Here is a 24152-nt window from a genome sequence, read left to right on the forward strand (position 1 = left end):
TATTCAACTTACAAAGATGTATTTGATGAGAAAGGAGCAGAGAATCTACTTCTTCATAGATATTATGACTGCCAAATTGATCTAGCCCAGGTGCGATACTTCCCAACTGTCGTGTATATGCCCTGTCAGAACATGAAAACCAACATTTACGAAAATACCTAGATCATATTTTGGAGAATGGCTTCATTCGTCCCTCTAAGTCTCCCGCAGCTTCGCCTTTGTTTTTTGTTTCAAAAGCTAATGGAGAACTTTGAACTTGCATCGATTATAGGGGCTTGAACAAAGTCACCATCAAGAATAAATATCCTTTACCCCTAATTCCGGTTTTATTGGAACAAGTAAAGAGAGCCAAAATCTACACGAAGCTTGACCTTCAAAGTGCTTATCATTTGGTCAGAATGAGAGAGGGTGACGAATGGAAAACAGCATTCAAGACAAGATATGGCCTTTTTGAATACACCGTCATGCCTTTTGGTCTGTGTAATGCTCCAGCAGCATTTAACTTTTTCTTGAATGATGTTCTTAGAGAGTACCTTGACATATTTGCCATAGTCTACATCGATGACATCTTGATCTACCCAGACAATGAAAACGAACATGTCCAACATGTCAAGAAAATTCTCGCAGCCCTTCGAAAGCATCACTTATATTGCAAACTAACCAAGTGTGAGTTTCACGTTACCACAGTTGAGTTTCTAGGGGTTATTCTTACCCCTCAAGGTATGGTGATGGCAGAAAAGAAAGTGAAAGCAGTATCTGATTGGCCCACCCCAAAGAATGTTCGTGATGTACAATGTTTTCTGGGGTTTGCAAATTTTTACCGGAGGTTCATAAATCATTTCTCCCAGACAGTGGCTCCAATCACTAAGCTACTAAGAAAGAAAAAAAAATGTGTATGGTCCCCAGAAGCTGATCAAGCCTTCTCGACTTTGAAGGAAGCTTTCTCCACTGCCCCAATCTTGATTCATCCTGATGCAAATCGACCTTTCTTAGTGGAAGCTGATGCTTCAGATGTAGCAATAGGAGCCGTCTTATCACAACGAAATAAAGACACTGGTCAACTTCATCCTGTAGCTTATATGTCTCGAAAGTTGAACGAAGCCGAACAGAACTATGTCATTGCTGAAAAAGATCTTCTGGCGATTCGTGACGCCTTTAAAGAATGGAGACATCATTTGTTGGGTGCCAAATAAACGGTTACAGTATATACTGATCATCGTAATCTTCAATTCATGAGTTCCGCCAGACTTTTGACCCCTCGGCAATTACGCTGGATGCTGTTTTTTGCCGAATTTGATTTTGTAGGAACTTTCCGGCCTGGTAGAGATAATCGCAAAGCCGACACCTTGTCCCGTCAAGAGCCTACCACGTTGCATGCATTTCAAGCCTCCAGAGCTATCATTGCTCCTGACAAGGTTCTATGTATCATAAAAACTGAAGATTTCTTTGAAGAAATTCACAATTCTTTCACTGTTGAAAAATGGCAAAAATGGGCACAAGCAGATCCCAAAAGGTCAATCAAGCAAGGACTACCCTTTTATAACGCTCGTTTGTTTGTACCCACTACCAAACTTCACAAGATAGTGTTTCATTGGTTGCATGTTATACCTACGGCAGGTCACCCAGGTACTCCTAAAACTCTTGAACTGATCCAACGTTATTTTTGGTGGCCTACCCTAACAAAAGATGTAAAAGCAATGGTAAACAACTGCGAAGTTTGTGCTCGCATTAAAACAAGTCATTCAAAACCAAAAGGGTTGTTACATCCACTTCCAACCCCAAGTCATCCATGGGAGCACATTTCTTTAGACTTTATTACCGGTTTGCCAGTGGTTCAACAGCATTCAGTAATTCTGGTGGTAGTAGATAGTCTCACGAAATATGGACATTTCATTGCCTGTAAAAAACTGCCCACTTCTAGTTAACTGGCAACTATTTTACTAAACAGAGTAATTCGTTATCATGGACTGCCAAAGGTTATCCTCTCCGATCGAGGGTCGCAATTTACCTCCAATTTCTGGAAGACATGGTGTAAAACACTCCAAGTGACATCTACGCTATCTACTAGTCACCATCCTCAAACAGATGGTCAAACGGAGAGACTAAATCAGACTTTGAAACAATACCTACGTGCCTACGCTGAAAAGGCACTTCCTTCTTGGACATCTATGCTCTGGTTAGTTGAGTTAGCTTATAATAATTCATTCCACACTTCTATTGGCGTTACACCCTTTTTTGGTTTATTTGGCTATCATCCTGACACTTTGCCCATCACAATTCCTAAAGAAAGTTCTCTTACTCCAGCTGTGTCAGAAACCATTCAGCATTTGCATCAAACCCAGAAACTGATTCAACAGCATTTAGAAAAAGCCAAACAAAAATACAAAAGGCATTATGACAAGAAACATTGTGAGGGACCGCAATATCAACCAGGTGACAAAGTGTGGCTTTCCACAAAACATATAGACTTCAAGAAGAAGCACATGTTTAACCCCAAATTCATAGGTCCTTATACTGTCCTTCAGCAAATCAATCCGGTGACCTATAAATTACAATTACCCAGATCCCTACGGATTCATCCAGTGTTCCACACTTCCCTCTTGAAAAAGGCAGTCCAAAAGATCCACCCTCATCCAGCTCCTGTTCTAGTACAAGGGGAAGAAGAATACGAAGTCCAGAAAGTGTTGGATTCCAAACTGAGAGGGCGTAATCTATGGTACTTAATCTCATGGAAAGGTTATGGTCCTGAAAGTAACTCATGGGTTTCCGCTTCTGATGTTCATGCTCCAGTACTTGTGAGACGCTTTCATCATCTTAATCCAGGCAAACCAGGCCCTAGATCGCGCCTGGGAGAGTGGAGTACTGTCAACACCAGAGCATTACGCACTCTATTGGCGACTAGAATGCAAAAACCCAGCACTCTCAAAACACCGTAATTTATGGATTTTGCTGATATGTTGTGGTTTAAACTTTTGCATTGCAGAGTTCAATCCTGAAGACTGATTTTGAATATGCTTACAAATACTGTTCCTTTGCAATGTATTGTTCCAGGTTTTCAAAGTGTGTTCGGGTGTGGCCCTTTCCAGGGCCTTCCAGAGACTTTCCCTGCAGCATGCCTGGGTGTGGTTGTGGGCTGGGCCAAGACTATAAAAGAAGAGCCAGCCCTAATCCCAGTGCTCACTATTCAGAGGTCCCGGTGAAGAACAGCAGCTATTTCCAGAGTTCCTGTCCCGGTGGCCTATTTGATTTTCCAGTCCTCTGCTTTTCATGCTTCATTGGTGAATCTTGTTCTTGGGCGGTAAGACGGTAGTTGGGTTTATTCCCAACACCGTTTATTTTCAGAACTATCGTATTCTAGGGTCTAATTATTTATTTGATTAACATATTGCTTTGAGCTCAGAAAAAGTGCACTTGAGTGTTTTGTAGTGTTTACATGGGAGTTTGTGAATCGGCAAGACGCGCGATTCGTTTTGTGGAAGTTTGGAACTTGTGTTTCATTGCGCGCTGTCATTTTTTAGCATATACATGGACGCTTACGAATCAGCAAGAGGCGCGATTCATTTTATGAAGCTTTAAAACTTGTGTTTCATTACGCGCTACCATCTGTTGACATTTACATGGAAGCTACGAATCGGCAAGACGTGCGATTCGATTCAAGATAATTTTAAAGCTTGCTGTTTATTGTGCGCAACCATTTCTTGACATTTACATGAAGGTTTACAAATCGGAAAAAAACACGATTCGTTTCATGATGATTTAAACCTTGTTGTTTATCACGCGCTACCATTTCTTGACTTTTTTGCATGGTGGCATTCGAGTCAGTAGGACGTGCAATTTTCTCCTCAAATTTATTTTATGTTGTTCATTGTATACTACTGTTCTAGGACATTTGTTTGGTGGTACAAGTGTGTGATTTATTTCTTGAACTCATGTAGTATTAAGTCATTGAAACACAATTCTTCCATAGTGTTTACTATATATATTTATATACATATCTGTAAAGAGTGTAACCTGTGTTGAAAACATTTCAAGAAAACATTTCAAGGAAACACAAAAAAGTCAGAGTTTCTAAATGTAATATTTTATGCTTCTATTATGCATGTTCTTTTTTCTGATTCATGCTTGAATAAGAAAGTTTTCATTTAATTCATCTTGATTCCATTACAGGTATCCGACCATCTTGAAACCTAGTCATTTTAAACTTCATTCTTAGATGGCTCATGTTTTCAGAATGATTATGCTTAAAACCTTAGTCTAGTATTGATTTCAGGTCATATTGTGTGTTCTAACCTTTTTTCTTACTATAGGTCTCCTTCCCAGCTGTTCCCTTCCTAATCCCCTCTTCCCCTCTTGAACTCTCTCAGCCTATCTATCAGAGTCTTGGAGCTGTTCAGTGGTGGACGTGTTGGGAACGTGCACAGACCCCGAGGATCTGTTGACTCTGACACACAGCCTGCCGAAAATGACGCACAGCTGTGGTGCAACTGAAAAATCACCCAACAGCCAAATTGGAATGACGCAGCCTGACTTCCCGAGTGAAGAACCGATGCAGTGCCTGCCTTGCAGCCAGAAATTTGACTCACAGCCCTACCGGATCGACACACAGTCGAACCGGAATGACGCAGCCCGACTCCCCAAGTGAAGAATGGATACAGCGCCTACCGTGTGACAGAAAACATGACGCATCGCCATACCGATTTGACGCAATGCCTGTGACTTCATCCTGCACACCCAGGACTTCCACGCATTGCCCATGGACGTCAAAAAGATCCCCACAAAGCAGAGAGGAACCAAGACTGCATGACATAAATCGACGCAAAGCCCCTTGCAGCGTGGAAAGAAATGATGCATCGTCTGTGCTGCGCCAGAAATTCCGACGCACACCCTATTTTTCCACGCATCTCCTCCTCTGCAGTCTCCGTGCGTGTTATATTTGATGCAAACCAGGTACTTGTTGCAAACAAGAGACAACTGTTGATTTCTAAGATTGAGGATTCTTTTTAATCTTGCAAAAGTGAAATCTCAACTTGTGCTTATTGAATCTTTATTGTTTTTTTTCCTTAATTTAACCAGATAAATATCATATATTTTTCTAAACTTGTGTGGTGTATTTTTGTGGTGTTTTCACTGTGTTACAGTATGATTTATTGCGCAAATACTTTACATATTGCCTTCTAAGTTAAACCTGACTGCTCAGTGCCAAGCTACCAGAGGGTGGCCACAGGATAATTTGGATTGTGTGTGACTTACCCTGACTAGGATTGTGGTCCCTATTTGCCAACTAGGGACTACATTTCTAACAGTTGCCTTTTGCTCTCAATCCATACACATTTCCATGCCTGAGCCAATACAGTGGTACATGTGTGCGGACATATGTCAGCTAGGCACCCAGATTTGTCCACATCATGTTTGTGTTGACTGTCACAGACAATGGCATACCACTGTGTTACAGTGTTGCAGTCTGACATAGCTGGCAGCCTACTCATCTTCACAACAGTGTGAGTTTCTATAGCAAAACAAACCCATGGTTGCATGTGAAGGGAAAAGTCAATGGAGCCCCATTTTAATCACTCACCCCCCTGTGCACATGCATCAGGCCCCTGACAATGTGATACATTCATGTAGCTAGAGCAGTGGTGTGTGGGCTCATTAAGCAGGGACCTACCCTCTTCATGTTTGCTACTCAGCAGTACTCCCCACACTCCCCAGCAGACACATACACAATTGTGGTCATACAGTCCAGGATCTCACATTTACCTCTGCTGTACTTGATGTTAGCTTTCCCCTCTCATGTACAACACTTGGGTCTTGCACATTTGGGACATGTGACAGGTTTTGATGTTCTTTGCAGTTTCCTTGGGAAGCTTTTTGGGCTTGCATCTCTGTTGTTACTTCAATATTGGAAACGTGCCAGGGTACAGATGGTGTTGTCTGTCACAGCCTCCTGTAATGGTGGCATGCAATGGGCAAATACCATAGTATGCTAGTGGCCAACATTACTGGGTGATCTACTGACCTGGCCACCTTCTCTGTACATATGTGAAATGTTGACATGTAGACATTGATGTGCTGTACAGCCAGTGTTGGTCTATGTGTGTCCCTTCTCTATGTATTCCTGTACTACTGATGAGGCATGTATTATCACCTACATTGCTCCCATTCTTTAGTCTGTTTACACTTTCTGCACATCTTCTACTGAAACTTTGTCTATTCATACATGGACATAATGCAACATGAGACTTGTGTACATGGAAGATGTTCACATCTCCTTCTCCTGCCTACTTGATAGGTAGGGTTCCATTGACGGTATTCGTGAGTTGTCATGAGTTCCACACACACACACATCACTACTGCCACACTACCTGTGTTGTCTCCATTTCACCTCCTGTGTTCTATTTGCAAGTTTCTGTGGGTGTCTGGAAGCAGTTCATCTAGAACGTCCATTGTACATGTGTTTGCATTTCTTCCAGCTTCGCACAACCTAGGTAACTCTTACCATGACTGACTGACATCATCTCAGTCCTGGAGAGTTAAATAGCCAATTGCAACATATATGAGTAGGTCTACTCCCACTCAGTTTGGGGTTGTGTCTCAGACATAATTCAACAATGCTGGACAGAGTAGCACATCGTACACCTGATTGCGATGTTGGAGGCCACAACATGTATGGGACTATTTGATAATGTTGCTGTCATGCACTTGTTCTGTCATGTGGGTGACAATGAGTGGTGTGTCTTGCTTTGTGCTGTGTGATGTAGTTGTACACAGCATTCTAGGTACATGCTGTCACGTCAAGCATTGTTGATCCTGGCAAACTCGTTGCTACCTAGAACATATACCCATTCATCAGTCTGCACATATTTGCCTAGATTTGCTCTAGCCATGTGTCAAGACAGCAGATTTGTGTGACAAGTGTGCACCTTATGTACACAGTGAATATTTGCAACTCTGACTACATTCAACCCAGTTGAATATGTGGTGGTGCATTGTCCCAATAAATCCATGGATAGTGATTATGGGTCATGTGTTTGGATAGTGATTCTGCACTCATAGCTGATTATGTAGTCAAGGCAACCCATTGCACACTCCACAGTCAACGTATGTGTGCCATACTTAGGGTACTGTGCACCATGTGCCAGGGTTGTGCACATTGGCAGTGCCAGGACACAATCCCATGGATACACTGTGCAGGCTCAGCATCGGACATTGGTTACAATCCTTGTGCATTTACTGAGGGACCACAGTTCACAATGATGTTCCACCCTTGTCACACATGTACCATGCAGGCAATACTACTGTCACCATGAGTTGTGACAGTGTTCTGTTCCTACATAACCTGAAATCCATTTGTTGACAGTCCCTACCTCATGTGTGCCCCCCTTGCATTCATCCTGTTATGCATGGCATTGTGGTGAATGGGCTAAGTATTAGCACCCTGCCCACTTGACGGGACAATATATGTGGTGCATGGATCTAGACCTTCAGGAGTCACATGCCTACAAATTGTGTGTCACTGATATTTGAGATGGTGGCAGTAGACCCACTTATGTCACAAACATTGTTGCTACCATACTTGTCACCTTTGTGTTACTTGCCTGCTCACTGAGGTTTAGTTCACATTCTAATGGTGTAGGTAGTGGAGAATGAGTAGACCAAGGAGAATCAGGTGAAAAGTCATTTATTTGTGCGATTTACAATGTGAAGTTCATAGTATTGTGACCATGTGTAGAAGTTCTCAACAATGAAGTGTCTCCTACGAACTCCTGCAGCAGTGCTCTGTTGTTCCCCCACCACATTAACTTCTCCATCATCATCCTCCTCCTCAGGGACATCAACCTGTTCATCACAGGGGATATGTGTTTTGACATAGATGTTATGCAGGATTGCACATGCCAGAATTATCTTGCAGGCAAGTGTTGGAACATACTAGGGGCTTTCTCCTGTCAGGGCCAGGCACCTGAACCTGGATTTCAGGAGGCCAAATGTCCTCTCCACCACATTGCGTGTTTTCCTGTGTCCCTCATTGTAGGCCCGCTGTTCCATCATTGCGGGATTGGCAAATGGGGTCATCACCCATGGCTGTATGCTGTACCCTTGGTCAGCTGCAAAAGATAGAGAGGAGATGTGTTGGTAAGTGTTGATAGTGGTTTGGAAATATCCCATGGCAGTTGTACGTTTTAGTTGGAGTGGTGACACAGACTTTCTTGTATGTTCCTGTTCTTGTGAAATGGTTTCTTTGGACTGTGTTGATAGACAGGACAAGCATGGGTAGTGGCTCAATGGCCTGGGAAATTCTTATGTTGATCCCAAAAGTGATGGTTATGATTTAGATAAATGTGTTGTGTAGTCCATATTTGAAACAGTGTTCTATTCTTACATGGCATATACCATCTCCTAGCAGCACAATGGTGTAGGATGTTTTAACAGCATAGTTGCCCTACAAAGCCAGACTGTGCCATCCATGTTACCATTTGGCACTACGCATATAATGTGACACTTTGTGACCCTTTTGGCATATGATGGTTGTGCCAGCCATCAGGTGTACGAGAGTGTGTTTCCCACATTGATAGGATGATGTCATTTGATGTAGGTGACTCTCCTGGCTTCTATTACATGATTTCTGACAGACACTTTCTACATATGCACAGTGCAGGCATTGGGAAGGGATGCAGCTACTTTCACATGGGTTCCTTCGTATGGTGCATGTAAGGTCAGGTTTCTCCTCCATACTCCTACCCCATCCTACAATGACATCCGTGGATGTTAGTATTTTTTAACAGACTCAACACCATGGAGGACTATTTCTGGTAGTAGTAACAGACATGGTGTTCCTAGGGGGCACAAGGGGTGCATGTGAGGAGGCACTGGAGTAGGTGCTGCCCCATTTCTCATGATTCAGCCCCATGGTCTTCAATGGCAGATATTTTTGTAAACGTATGTGTGGGACATAATGCAGCAGACAGGTGTATGTGCATGTCAGGTATGCATAGCTGATATATACTTGGTTATAGCTCCACTTGGGTGGCATTGGATTTAGGTTCTGCCCGAGGCTTGCACACAGTGGTTTACGTGGGACTGTGTCTATGTGTGACTTCCTCAACATGGCCATAGACTATGCCATTGACATGCCTGTGCACTTCTTTGTTTGGTATGATGTGTGTGTGTGATCTGCATTTCGTTTTTAACCTGTGGACACTTATAGTGGTTTGTGAGCAGCTTCTGTATGCAAAGGGGACTTGGCTCCATATGTCCACACGTGGTTTGCCAGTCTGGGTGTTGGTGTGTTATGGAGATTTGGATGCATGTGTTTGTGACTTGCAAAGTGTGCAGTGTAGTGTGGCCTGTTGCATGTATTATTGCATGTACATCTCTGTGTACCTACCCATGCATATTTATTGTGGTATTTGTCTCATTTGTCCTCGATTGTTGGTGTGTTGTGCGGTATGATTGGTATGGTGGCTCACCTACAAGTAGCTCATTGCCATATAGGCCATCCTGGAACCACTGGTTGATGGTGCAATGGCGAAAGATGTATGCATCATGAACGTTACCAGGAAATTTTTCAAAGATGTTGGTGAAGAGCCCACGGTGGTCCACGATGGCCTGCACATTGATAGAATGTGTGTGCTTGCATTTCCTATGGAGGTGCTCTGTTGGAGGTGCTCTGTTGCACATGGATACAGTTCATTGCACCCAGCACATGTGGAAAACCAGCAATTTGATAGAAACCTTGCTTGGTCTCCTGCTGCAGCTGCTGGGTGTTTGGGAAGCAGATGTATTGGGGTGTGAGGCATAGTATTGCGTCCAGGACCTTTGGTAGGAAGACGGAGAAGGATGACTGGCAGATACCAGCCACTAGTGAACCTGTTGTCTGGAATGATCCAGACGCCATCATGTGGAGGACAGCGAGGAGTTTTGTCATGGGTGGGATGTTATAGGGAATTTGCAGCCATGCTGTTATGTGGCGCAATCTGGTGCAGCAGGCATACAATGGACTCCTGGTTGAGTCTGTACATCCGGACCACATCTTGTTCCCTCATTCCAAAGATGGTTGTGCGCTGCCTGAAGATCCTCTCCCTTCTTCTGTGCTGCCTCTGTGGCTGCTGTGGTGGGGTTTGAGGTTGCTGCGGTGGTGGTGGTTGGATCTGCTGTCTTCGCAGATGTCTGTGGTGTGTGCCAAACTGGAGCAGTACCACCTCCATGTTGTCCTGGCAGTTTCCAAACTCCTGTGTTTTTTCCTTCAGTGGTGATGTGTGAGCCCCCTGGTCTGACCAGATGTTAAAATTTGGCGATATTTAGAACTTGCACCATATTTTCAGTCCGCTTCCTTTGTTAGCGTTGTTTTTGCATCGAGGGATAAATATAGCGCTACGGGGTTAGCGTTGTGTTTAGGACGGGAACGCCTACCTTGTATCTCATTGATGCAAGGTGGTTTTGAGAATCCTAAACATGGTGCTAACTCCAATATTTTGACGCTAGACGGGTCTTGCATCAAAATATAAATATGGAGTTAGCTATGCACCGATTTAGCCTCAAAATGTTTTACACTAACACGGTGCAAGCCAAGTAAAAGTATGTACCTATGTTTTAAACTAGCAAATGAATCAAAGAATGTCATTTAAAAAAGTATAGAAACGTGATAATTTACTTAATACAGCAATTTGTCACAGGATATTTGTATGACGGACATCCAAGGTATCCTGGCCATGTGATTTCAAATACTGAGAAGAAAAAGAGCAGGTCTTTCCATTTATGAATCCTGCTCCTAGTCGTTTTTTTAAAGTTCTACACTTTTTCCGTACAAGACCTGGCATGAAGACAGCTGCAAGACAGACTGGAAATGAAAAATATTTCCTGTCACGAAATCTGAATCCATGACATGCATGTGTATGGAGCATCAATGTGCCTTGAGTTACAGGGCTGTGCTGCCGCATCGAGCAAGATGTGTCTTGTTCCTCCCATGTACGGTTACTTGAGTTATACAATGCAGCTTTGAGCTATAAATTACAGGAGCGTTCTTGCACCGGCTACAGTACTCCAAACACACCAAGCTTCATCACAGAGAAGGGCTTCTTTGTCCAGCTGCATATAAACCGTGAGGAGCCAACTGCAGCCTGCTTTCTCGTTTCCAGCTTTCGAGAACGGTCGTGGGGTCTGTGCTTCGTCATGAGGGCTGTAGCCTTGGTTCTCTTGGTAGCTATTTGCTACCTGGGAGCTGAAGGACAGAAGGTGAAGCCCAAGAAAAGGAGCAATGCTGAAGAAAAGATTTCATTTCAGACCAAAGCGAAGGAGTCGTGCACTTTGCTGCCCAGTGGCCATAGTGAAATGATGCTCCGCGTTGAGTGCAAAAGTCAAGGAAAGAACTACTGGTGCGAGTACACTGGGAAGCCAACTTTTTGCAGGAATTTCAACAACAACCCGAAGCTTTACTGGACCCAGATTAGCCTCGAGTTAAAGAAGGTCGCCAATGCGTGTGAGCCGAAGGTCCTGAAGCCCAGCATGTGCCCAAAAGCGCCAGCTGAAGCTGAAATGAAGCAGGTGGCTGCCGGCTTAAGTGACATAAAGCCAGCAGATGCAGCCAAGCAGCCAAAGCCTGCTCAGAAACCGCCACCGCCGCCAGGGAAGGGGAAAAAACCTGCAAAGCCCAAGCCAACCACAGCGTCTGCCTTGAAGCCCACTGAGACACCGAGCGAGGCCAAGGCAGTGAAGCTTGCACAAGAGCACTGCTGGGAGTCGCTGCACGGTTTCTGCTCCTACGTCATCGGTTTCTTCACAAGATAAAGCTTTTGTTTCAGGTATGGTGTTTTTTATTGATAATTGAGGAAGGGAGGGGTAAGGAATGATCCGTGCGTCTGACCTAAATTAAAACTAAAATAAGTTAACACCTATTCCGGAAAAATCTGCAACGGTCTTGATGAAGCAACTTCGTTGAGTGTGCAGACCCACACGATTAGTTTACTCCACTTTCACTCACTCACACGCATACTTACAAAAACACACACATTTACACTTACGCACTCTCACATAAACACACTCTTACCAGCAAGCACGCACACAAGATACATTTAAAAACATCTTTACTTTCCTCAGCTGCCATGGAAGGCCATACACCCGGCTAATTGTACCCCATTTGTATTACACTAATAGTGAAAAATGCTATTATTCACTATTAGTGATAAAAATTGACAGAAAGCAACGAGAGTGCAGTCCGCTGCCACTGTGCTCCTGGCACTTAGTGGCAGATTTATGGAAAGTGGTGCTGCGCCCCTTTCCCTGCGCTCCTTAGTGCCCCCCTACCACCACCATGTCTGCGCCGTATTTAACATACAATGCACCATGGCACAGGGTAGGGGGCAATAGCGTAATTTTTCTTGACGCTACTGATGTACTCTGCAGGAGTAGCATCAAAATACTGCCGCTACTCCCGCAGAGTACATAGAGGCCCACTTTAAATAACGGAAGCTGCCTTTTGCCGACAAAATGACATAAGGAAATCTCTTAAATTTCCTTGTGACATTTTTCTCCCCCCCCTTTGCATACATTATGCCTGGCGTAGGCATAATGGGGCATATTTATAAGCCGCTAGTGCCACCTTGCGCCACATTAGCTACATTATGCGCCAGGCATAATGTATGCAAAGGGGGTGTTCTCCCGTTACGGGGGCCGAAAAAATAACAAATTTTGCATGGCACTTTTAACGCCTACTCAGAGCAGGCATTAAAAGGAGGCTTCCTTTATTTATAATGGGCCCCTATGTACTCTGCAGGAGTAGCACCAATGCTTTTGCACTACTCCTGCAGAGTACATCAATAGCGTCATGAAAAATGACGCTATTGCCCCCTACCCTGCACCATGGTGCCCAGTATTTTAAATACGGTGCACACATGGTAGCAGTAGGGGGGTGCTTGGGGGTGTAGGGAAAGTGGCGCTGCACTCAGTGCAGGCCCACTTTCCATAAATCTGCCCCAATGTAGCGCAAAGGGTTACAAAGTGGCACTAGGATTTTGGCCTTGTTGGGCCACATTGGTGTAAAAAAAAAAATGATGCTAATGTGGCGCAAGGTGGTGCTAGGGGCTTATAAATATGCCCCTAATTTTGCCACCTTACAGGTCGCAAAAGCAGTGTCTGGGGTTGCAAAGGGCAAGCCAGAGTCGTACCTGCGACCTCTGGCGATCCCTAAAAGAGGTCCTTGCACACACCCCAGAGCAGTGGAAAGTAAACCCCAGTGGAATTTCCAGTGTACCACTACCAGTGCTTCTACTGGAGCAAGAAGCTGGCATAAAAAGATTTAGTTATCTACTGAATTGCTATGAAGAATATTTCACGATAATCACGGTACTCGTGATCACTGTCTAAAAGTGTCTATTGGTTTCAACTGGTATGTTACTTGAAAAGAAGAATGGGTCCACAGAAGCAAATGTCCGGAAATGAATTTGCCATTTACACCTTGGACAACATGGAAAGGCCCCTACATTCAAGGCATAAGGGAGGCTCCTGCAGTGCGGGAGGGGGGTCCCCCAGCCCACCATGGGGCCCTCGTGCACCCCACAATCGATGCTATTCACCTCATAATTAAGTAACAGGAACACTTGGACATCCCCGTTTTTCAGCTCCAGGGATCCAATTAAAGGCACTGAGGCATTGTCACTTTACGGTACCTTCATCCAGCAAAAGGGAGACTTCTCAACAAGCAGTGACACGGTTCACTAATCCAATGACATCGGGCTCCAGTAGTGCCTCGATGCGTGCACCCTTTCATGGAAAATGTGACATTAGTTGTGCTGATTCCAATGTTTTCTTTTTGCACCAGTTGTTTCACTCGTCATATAAGAGTCGTGCGTTCTAAATTGTAAAGCACAGGTTTGTGATTGTTAACCTTTTTAAGATAGGTTTGACAATTGCAAAGTGCCATTTAAAGTGACCGAGCACCCAATTCTCAAATCGTGTTACACAGGTAACTGTCACTTTGGTGCTCAAAATGTTTGCCAATTGGAAAACCAAAAAATCCGATTCACAGGTTAAGGATTTCCAATTTTATTCAACAGCAAATTTAACTTGCAATTGGGAAAAGTATGATGATTCCATAATTGAAAGTTTCAAAATATGGCTTGGGGGAAGGAATGGCCTTGCACTATGTCCAGAACACCCAAATATTCAGACATTTTGTATGGCCGTTCTCACCCTATAATCACGTTAATCTACTACTGCAGACGAGAGGAGGTAAGTTTGGGGGGTTAGGACAAGGTATGGAACACCACCAAAATTCATATAGTTGTGTAGAGAAGGTTTCTCAACTTGAAAAATATTTTCCAGGTAGTAGAAAAGGGAAGACAAATGTTAAATGTGTAAATGCTCGTTTCCCCTCAGTTCTGCAGGAGTAATTCTGGAGGAGGAGTGTGGGGAATTGCACAATGCAGACATTTCAGCAGTATGTAAAATGTTGGAATCCGGCCCAATATCTTAGCTTATGAATTTTGTCCGGAGGTTTTGTTTAGAATCAAAAGGTCTACAAAGAGGAAGTGAGATTGAGACTCTGAACATCAGCAGCTTTGATACTGGCGTGAAATCCAATCCCGTTATAAATAGCTACAATAGACTTTGAGCAGTGTGGACTTTGCTTTGGAAAATGCTTTATTTCCTCTAAACTCTTATTAATTCATGACTACAAATCTGAGATCAGCTATATCATAGAAACCAGCACATTCTAGTCTGATTTAAAAAAAAAGCATGTGGAAATCTGTGAATTGAACCATTATCCTACAATTTGTGAAGATTTTTGCACATTTGGGCGCTCTACAATGTTCATGATTGCACCTGGAAATATAAGGTTCATGGAAAATACTCTTACTTCTGTATACTTGCTCCAGCGGATTGTATGTTCATTTACATAAGTATTTTTTTTACTTTTTTATGTTTCCATGTGCAGAAACCATTTCCCCTTCATCCCCATAAATAAGGGAGTGTCTGAGGATTTTCACACCTCATTTTCATACTTATATCAACCTATTTGGCTATTCTGTGTATACACTGGGTATGAGAAACCATTGGAGATTTGTAAAACCCAGACAAGATACAGCAATGTAAGTTTCCATCGACTGTCCCTCTCAGTAGATTAACAGCGCTGAAAGTTATGAACGCAGAAAATCTGCCACCCTTGTAGATTTACACCATGGTAAATTTCATTTGTAAATGTCAGCGGTTTCTGATTCTGTGATTCAGAATACAGCTTATGTACAGAAGGCACCTTTACGGCAAGTAAATACTCAAAATGTTTTGAACCACACTAGAGGTAACAATGACCATTCCCAAAAGAAAAAAAACAATTGCACATTTACCTAACTTCAAAATATGGCATGGATGCATGGCAAATAAGTATTGTATATGTGCATGTGGTAAACCTGCAAATAATTTTTTTTTTTTCTGTTTTACAGAATGTGGTCGCCTGACGTGTGACAGACAGCCCTGTACCTTGCAGCCATTTCCATGTTCCCTACCCAAGTGGGTTGGTTTCTGTGTAAATATTGGCGCTTCTCATGTCATGAGTAATCACAGGGGAACACATATCTTAGAAGTCCTAACCCACCTACTACAAGAATTGTAAAATGAAGAGTTAAGAATGGAATTTGATTAGACCCCTGCGTGTAACATATGTCCCGCACCCTGTGAGTGGGAAATGATCGTTCATGACTGTTTCTCAATTTTGCCTCATCAGCTTCCTCATCAAAAGTACTCTTCAAGGATACAGTATGGTGCATACAAAATGCCATGCAGAAAGACTCTTAAATAAAATGTTTCATATACCAAAAAATCAGCAATACAGAATGGAATGGAACAATATGATCTGACTGGTACCTTAGGTCATTTGTAAATATGGAAGTCATGTCACTGCACTTACCCTGTCTATGTGGACAGTAATAAGGTCGTATCACATATAATGAGCACTGAAAGGGCTAATGGAAGGCATGGTCTCTGCCACAATTTTGTTCTGATTGTTGTCTTAGACAGATGAGCACAGGGAGAGGAAGTATATTATCACCTTAGTGGTTAATGCTTGTTTATCACTGAATCTTTCTGTCAAGTGCTGATTTGGCTGGAAATTGTCTAGTGTTCAATCTCTAAAATAATTACTGAACACAACATATAGTACAACACAAAGCAAAATGACAATGCAACATAAACATAACTTGTCACAGCCCAACAAAGTCAAAAGAGAACACAACAACAACAGTACACCACAAAAACACAATGCAGTAATATAGCACAACAAAATAGCACAAACAGCAACACATGACAGCAGTAAACTGAAACACGACAATTACGCAGAAACATTCTTGTCACATATTACCACCTATGAAAATCTACTTGAAGGATACGGTGGTAAAAGGTATCTATAGCAAGCACTACCTTACCTACCACAAATTAAATGTAATGGTGCCAGTCAAAAATGTGTTGGGATTCAATCCTTAAACCTTTAACGGCTGGTTTGTCTTGCCTCTGTACTCCTGTGCTAGAGACGTGTTTGCTTAGGCATTGCACAAACACCGAAACAGCACTTACTTCAACATTTGTGCCATGTTACAGTGGCTTATATATGAATATGGCAGTCAATGGGTTAAAGTAGGTTGATGTCACATCTGTATATAAAGGTAATTTATGAACCTTGGGGGCATATTCACGAGAAAGTGGTGCATCATGGAGGATGCACCACTTTTCTTGCGCTCCCCCAACGACACCATGAGTGTGCCGTATTTACAATACGGTACACCATGGCGCATGTTAGGCCAATAGCATCAAACATGTTTACGCTATTGTGGTTCTTTAGTGGATTAACACCAACAATTATGCCGCTAATTCACCAAAGTCAAGGGAGGCCCACTGAATACAATAGGAGCGTCACTTTAACGCCTGCCTAAGGTAGGCATTAAAACTGACGCTAAATATGGCGCAGTAAAATCTTGTAGATTTCACTGAGCAATTTTTCTGGACCTCCTAACAGGGGAACAACCCGCCTCCCCTTGCATACATTATGTCTGTCACTGGCATAATGTGGCGCAAGAGGTTACATTGGTATTGTGCCACTTTGTAAATATGGTGCAACGAAAATGCCTCCTTAGTGCCACATTAGCGTAAAAAAATAACGTTAATGTAGCTCAAGGGGATTATAAATGTGCCCCTTGGAATGGTGCCTGATTTTGTTGCCATGTGGATTTTGTTATAGAGCATATGATGTATGACCAGACGGCCCTATATGCAAAACACATCTGTAGTCATGATGCCCTTCCAGTACGCCCAGGTTAAATTATGAAACCATTTATAACTGATCAATTCTCCAATCACCATAATGCCATTATCTTCCTCTATTTACAATCCTCTCATCATGGCAATGACATTCTCTGCCTTTATGTAGGCTGCTGAGTGTTCAGAAAACAGTGCTGTTACACACAAAATTACATTTCTCTAGAACGTATTCTAGCTTACTTTCTCATTACAGTTGTATTCAGAGGTCATATTGTGCCCACAACAAAATGCCCTCAGTAGCCTTCTGTAACGACTAGTGACATGCCTCTGCCACAGCTCTGCCACCTCCTGGGTTTTGGGGTTTCCCTTTGCATCTTTGCAATATATGTGTAATGCTCACTTGGGGGGTAATTCATTGCTCATGTCATATAAGGAGCATTTATTTGTTTACAGTCTCCTATTATTTTCTTATTACAAGTGTGTTCTGATGTCAGTCACAACCTCGTTCTTCACAGCAGTACAAAGCAGCAGCCATGCCCTGTCAGATACTGTGACAGAAGGTGTGCCAGCCCCGAAAACTGTGTTTCGGAAAAAAGCAATAGAAATTCAACCACCTTCTGGAGCACAGAGACCAGTGCTTAATTTTTAGCCAGAGGTTAGCGCTGAGGGGCACCGCCACTTATTTTTGAGAGCCAGAACTTTTTTTGCTACATCAGGACAGCTACTGCAAGAAAAAGACATATGGGAAAGAGACACAAAAGGAGAAAGTAGAAAGATGCAAGAATGAGCTGAAGGGGCAAGAAGTGGCTGTAAATGGATTAAAGAGGCCCAGGACGGCTTTAGGATTACACTGCCTTAGTATTCTGTCCTCACACAGTTAACTGTAGCAACAGCGTGTTTCAGTAGACAGCTTTGGTCACCGGCATGTTTTTATTTACAAATTAACCACTGACAGACAGTTCTACAGTGTGCGCACACTGTCTCTCTGGTACATTCTGACTGGAGAGGATGCGTCTGCCTTGCACCGCACTCCATGCCCTAACTGGCTGTCAACTGGGATCCTTCTCCACTCCAAGATAGGAGAGGCACAGCACCCTCATTCTGTTAATGTGAGGCAGGGCTGAGGTGCCTTCTTCTCTACCTCACGTCAACAGAATGAAGCAGGACACGGAGATGAGTGACAACTTCAAACAATAAAACTGCTTTTACTCACTCTGGGCACCCACTGCTTCTTCTTTATAAAAACATAAAGATTGAACCCCTTCCTAAACTGTTATTTTATACTGTGTTGTTGTTAAAAAAAATATACTCCCCAATTGGCAACTTCTGAGCTTCAGACAAGGAACGCACTTTTTCTGTGGTATCTGCTTTCTATAGTTGACAAGTGAGCTCACTTGAAATGTGACCTCTTAAGCCAGTCCTGGTTTTTTTATATTATGTTGCATTATGGGACTTCTTGGTTTAGATTTAACATTGGTAACATACCATCAAACTAAGGGGCATATTAACTAGAATAGTGGAGCATGGCAGCACAGCACGTTACCTTGCTGCAGTAGGGCAGGTATGCACTATATTTATGAAATATGGTGCATTCCTGTTCTTTCCCCCCTGCGCTGGTGCCATCTAGACAGTCTACCACCAATGCAGGCACCCCGACACCATGGTGCAAGGGTGCCACTGTTGCATGTAGGATTGTGCAGGAAGGAGTACCTTTCTGCACAAAAACAATCCATGGAGGCGTTTTCCTCTTTCTGTGTGTGCTGAATTCTATGTGTGCAGAATGCAGCACACATAGAAAAAGGTAAAACAAGGAGAAATAAAGACATTTCTTCTCGTTACACCCCCCAGGGAGGCCTAACATTTTGACGCATTCACAGATTTACAAGTCCTTGTAAATCTGGGAATGCGTCAAAACCTATGGGTGTTCCAAGGGAAAACACACTGCAACGCCTATGGAACGCACTTGTGGCGCAGAGTAAAGCAATGCAGTGACTTGTGCTGCTTTGCCTTACTCCATATCTATGAGGCCATAAAAAGCGATGCAAAGTGGCTTTGTGTGGCCTCATAGATATGGGTCTGCAGTCTACCCTACTGGAGCACAAAAAAGTGATGCTCTGGCAGTGCACGGGTCTTCTAAATATGCCCCTAAGTGCTTTTAGCCACAAAGCAAGGACTGGTTGAAGCGATTACATGACACAGGTACACTTGCGAATGTGTGGGAGGCATGAGTATGGAGGACAGCTAATGAGTCTTCTGGCCGTATACTAGAGATGTTAAAGCGCCTACAAACATACATTGTAAGAATACTGCAAGTCACCTCAGAGTTCCCTGATCTGGTAGTATGTTACCTTTTCACTACTGCATATGACCTTTAACATACAGTCTTTACAACACAAGGAAGTACCATGTTGGCCATTTTGAAGTACTTTGAAACTAGGGTCTTTACCACAGAGGTAAGTAATTTGTTTAATGGCAAGAGCATTCATTTATGTGTACATATGTATGTTAATGCAAACATATATCTATATGAATAAAAATGTATGCATTATATATTACTTACGTCAATTACAAAATATAGCCATTCTTAGGTTTCAGGTAAGGATGGGGTGAGGGGTAGTAAAGGGTTTTAAAGTTCAGGGTTGAGTAGGGGTCGTAAAGAGGTTTTAGGGTTTAGCGATAAAAAGGGGTAATAATGGGATTTTAGGGTCAGGGCTGGGTAGAAGTAAGGGTTTTTGTTTTAGGGTGTAGTGATAGGGGTAAAGGGTAGTAAGGGGGGTTTATGGTTTAGGGGTTAAGTAAGTAGTTGTAAGGGTTTTTTAGGGTTTAGGGTTACTTGGACTAAGGAGTGTTAAGGATTTTATTTTAACTGTTTAGGGATGGGTAGGGCTTTACATTAATAAATGTATACATAATATACACATACATTTTAAGGGGGTGGACGATGTTACCCATTTAAGCAAGAGGAAAAATATAAATAATATAAAATCTTGGTGGGATATATATATATATATATATATATATATATATATATATATATATATATATATATATGTATATATATATATGTATATGTACTCAACAGTTTTTCATGTTAATAGTACAATCATTTAATGCAATGTGTTGTAAAGGTCCACGTGTTGTATTATATGCATTGTAAAATACCTTGATGTAAACGTCTGTGGCATAATGAGTGATATTCCCCATATCCTATAAAGACACTTACCTTTCCGCCTTCTGCCTATTTATAGCCATAGAATTTCTCAGTCACTTGCAATGTTCTTATAATATATGATGGATACCAGTGCTTAATTTGTAAAATAAGGAGTGCCGGTGCCCAGAGCTCTTCTCAAAAGGCCGAGGCAATTAAACGTTGGGCCGTGGAAGACCAAGGCGGCGTAGTCTTAAAACAGCTGATGCCTTTTTATTCCACTAAGCAGACACTCACAGCCCATTTATACACTATTGCAGGCCTCTGCCCCTTTCTGACAATTTTCCCTTCTCTCTCTTCCCTGGTCTTTACGCTTTTTTTTTTTACCTCTCTGGGTTGATGTCTGATGTGGAAAAGTAAGTGTCGGTCCCCAAAAATGTTTGCCGGTGCCCCCACCGGCAATTACCAGCTCAAATTAAGCACGGTGGGGTATTTTATACCATAAACAATGCATTTTACTCTGGTGCTGCGCGTGATTCAAAGACACAAGGAGCTCTGCCAGAAGAGCTAACTGAAACCAGCAGACCACCAAACAAACTACTGATCAATGCCAAAAGGAGACTCAGAACCTTTATTGAAACAAATCAGAGACAGTTGAGGTCGTAGAACTAGGGGAGAGTCAACATCGTGGCCGAGGAGGGCCTGCCCTCTAGGCCTCTTACTGCACACAGCATAACGCTACCGCTCCTGCGGAAATTGTTTCCACTGACACTGACTGTGCACCATAAATCAGTCTAAAAAATTTGGCCCATGTTTATACTTTTTTAGCGCCGCATTTGCGCCACTTTTTTACGCAAAAACCGCGCCAACTTGCAAAATGCCATTGTATTTTGCAAGTTTGCGCCGCTTTTGCGTCAAAAAATGACGCAAGTGCGGGGCTAAAAATGAATAAATATGTATCTAAAGCATGTGACCAAAAACTAGACGCCAGACTGAAAAGATGCCCGCATGCTCGACCAGTGATTCTATCCCTAAATTCGGAAAGTACAAAATGCTTACCAAAAGTGGAAAAATACCACAGAATGTGCCTACAGGGTTTTTTTTTTTTTTTTTATTTTACATGTTTTAATATTGAGTACTGTTCATTTGAACACAGAGATCGTCATGTGTCTGTGTTTACAAATGGATTGCCAAAGTTGTTTGACAAGGGCCGGATCTAAACAGGTGTTCAATGTGACTAATGACAATGTACATTACTATTTACATTCCGTGTAAGTAAATTAAGCCTATATATAGGTAAATAAATTTGACTTGGATCCGGCCCTCGTTGGAAAAGGATCGAAAACCCCGCAGATGTGCAATAAAGTAGTAAAGATCCTGCTTGTACATGTCAGGTATGTGTGTTGATATATGGTATATGGGAATATGCAAACCCTTTCTTGAATTATACTCCGAGCAGTTTATACTATTAACGCAGTTGGGTATCAGGTTATAACGTACTGTGCATGCATCATTAACCTTAACTTTTAGTTACGAATTATTTAAATACCTTTCATTTGTTAGGAAAAGCACAATGATTATTCAGCTTTGTTGTACTGTACCATCACACTATGTTACAAAACCGTTGTTAATGATATTTATCCTGTGTACTCCCAATTTTTATATTATTGCAATGATATCAATGTTAATTGTTAATAAAATGTGAATAAAATGTGAATGGGAATGTTTACAGGCTCTTCATTGGGGAACCTAAAAACATTTTGTGTGATTGGAGGTATCTGTGCACCTAATTTAGAGATGGGAGGTAATACCATACCCACCAAATATACGGCAAACGTCCCGCCAATCTAGAGTGGTGTTTTCCTGCCTCACTTACGGCATATTTACAAGAAAGTGGTGCATCGGTTCCGATGCGCCACTTGTCTTGCGTCGCCCTTGCCCCACCGAACGACAGCATAGTTGTGCTGCATTTACAATGCGGTGAACCATGGCGGTCGTTACCACAACAGCGTCAGAATTTTTGATGCTGTTGTGGCACTCTGCTGCACTAGCGTCAAAAATTTGGAGCAGGCGTTAAAAATGACAGAAAAATGGTGCAATGAAACCTAGTAAATTTAATTGTGGCATTTTTTTCGGGCCTCCCTGCGTGGGAACGCCCTCCTTGCATACATTATGCCTGGTGCAGGCATAATGTGACGCAAGGGTTTGCAAGTGGCACAATGCATGCATTCCTCCAAAGTGGCATCCTAAATGCAAGTAGAAGCTCTTCCAGGATTAAACTATTCACCAGGACACAAACTTACATTTTGCTGCAAGTCAAACAATATGTTAAGCCATATATAATTACCCTTTACGTCATTACCTTGTCGATCAGTACTTGTCACTACTTTATTGTATGCCACTGCCTTATATGTAACACTGGAGATACCATTACCTTAGTACCATGACATTGTCATTAATGGTACTTCTGCAGTTCCCCTAAACTTAAGCCTAACCATGACCCTAATGCTGATGCTAGCCCTAAACCTATCTCTAATCCTTAACATTTGCTTCACTTGTCTTCACCTTACCATAACACTAACTCTTACATTTGTATTTTTCCCCTCACCTCCTCCATAAACATATTTTTGCCATGTCCCCTACTACCCTTACTTCAATTAGTTTGAGGCAATGGTAATGGGATTGATGCAAAGTTAAGTGCGGTGTTGAAGATGTTTAGTGCAGTGATGTAACATAGGCCCCCACAGTCCCTGTGGGGGAGGGGTGGTAGGGGCCACTGAGATCCGGAGGGTCCCCTCAGCACAGTACCCTGACCTCAGAGCTCCTGACTGAGTCCATAAGAGGGGCCTCTATGTACTTTCCAGAGGAGTCCCCTCAAGTTTTGTTACACCACTGGTTGAGTGAACAATGTAATGTAGACAAGGCAATCTCCCAAAAGGAAGATTAGACGGTTTGGGGCTGCACCTGTTCGTAAGCACAGGAAACGAAGCAGCTGCAAGAGGGCTGTATTCCTTTTGGTTTCTGAAAGGCCTCTTGGGTGAATGGGATGGAGGGAGATTTACTGACAGATCATGGGCAGAAAGCTGTTCTGTGCTTCTGAGAGGTCCAGACGGGTATTTAATGGAATCCATGTTACAGGCTGGGTCGTTGGGCTCTCCCATGTGGTGGGGAACACAAAGGTAAAGACCTCTGGGGTCACTGAACCCTGTGAGTGTGCACCCAGGAATACCAGTGCCCACAAGTCTCATATTGCCTGCCCTTCATTCCAAAATTCTGTTACAGAACAGGCAGCAGTGATGGGACTAAACGTGACAGAGACTGTTCAGAGTCAGAGTGAGCAAGGGTAGATCGGGAAGTGGCTGGGGGAAGTTTTTGGAAGCGAGCAGAGGGATTAAGGAGGTACTACAAAAGGCTAGGGTCTAAAGGCCAAGAAGAACAAGCATTTGCAATAAAATGGATCTCGTGTTTGCTCGAGTTAGAGCTATTAGCGTTGAAAATTCCTAACTGGACTTTTCTTGCCGCACAAACTAAAAATAAAAAGTAAAATAGTTGACACAAGCTAGCCGATTCAAAGCGCCGCCATGAGCGCCAAGGAGAGACACAAAAGGAAAAAGAAGTTCGCTCGCAGTCAAAGTTATCGGCAAAAGTGCAATTACCCATGTACTACGGTCGAAGGCCAAGGCTGTAGCCAAACCGCCCCAAGGAGGGACAAACGTAAAGCATTTACCAACAAAAAGAAAGGATTTTTGAGAGGCAAGCCAATAAA

The 24152-nt window shown here is 42.8% G+C and overlaps 1 protein-coding gene across 1 annotated transcript; it reads left to right on the top strand.

Annotated features, from left to right (window-relative positions):
• The first annotated feature begins 10890 nt into the window (after positions 1–10890).
• Positions 10891–22103, top strand: FGFBP2 (fibroblast growth factor binding protein 2). Its single transcript, XM_069202545.1, has 2 exons — positions 10891–11795; positions 15432–22103. Exon 1 carries the CDS (start codon positions 11167–11169, stop codon positions 11779–11781), a length of 615 nt encoding a protein of 204 aa, XP_069058646.1. The 5' UTR covers positions 10891–11166; the 3' UTR covers positions 11782–11795; positions 15432–22103.
• Positions 22104–24152: the final 2049 nt, after the last annotated feature.

This window comes from Pleurodeles waltl, chromosome 1_2, assembly GCF_031143425.1.
Source record: "Pleurodeles waltl isolate 20211129_DDA chromosome 1_2, aPleWal1.hap1.20221129, whole genome shotgun sequence".
In the NCBI taxonomy this organism is placed as follows: domain Eukaryota; kingdom Metazoa; phylum Chordata; class Amphibia; order Caudata; family Salamandridae; genus Pleurodeles; species Pleurodeles waltl.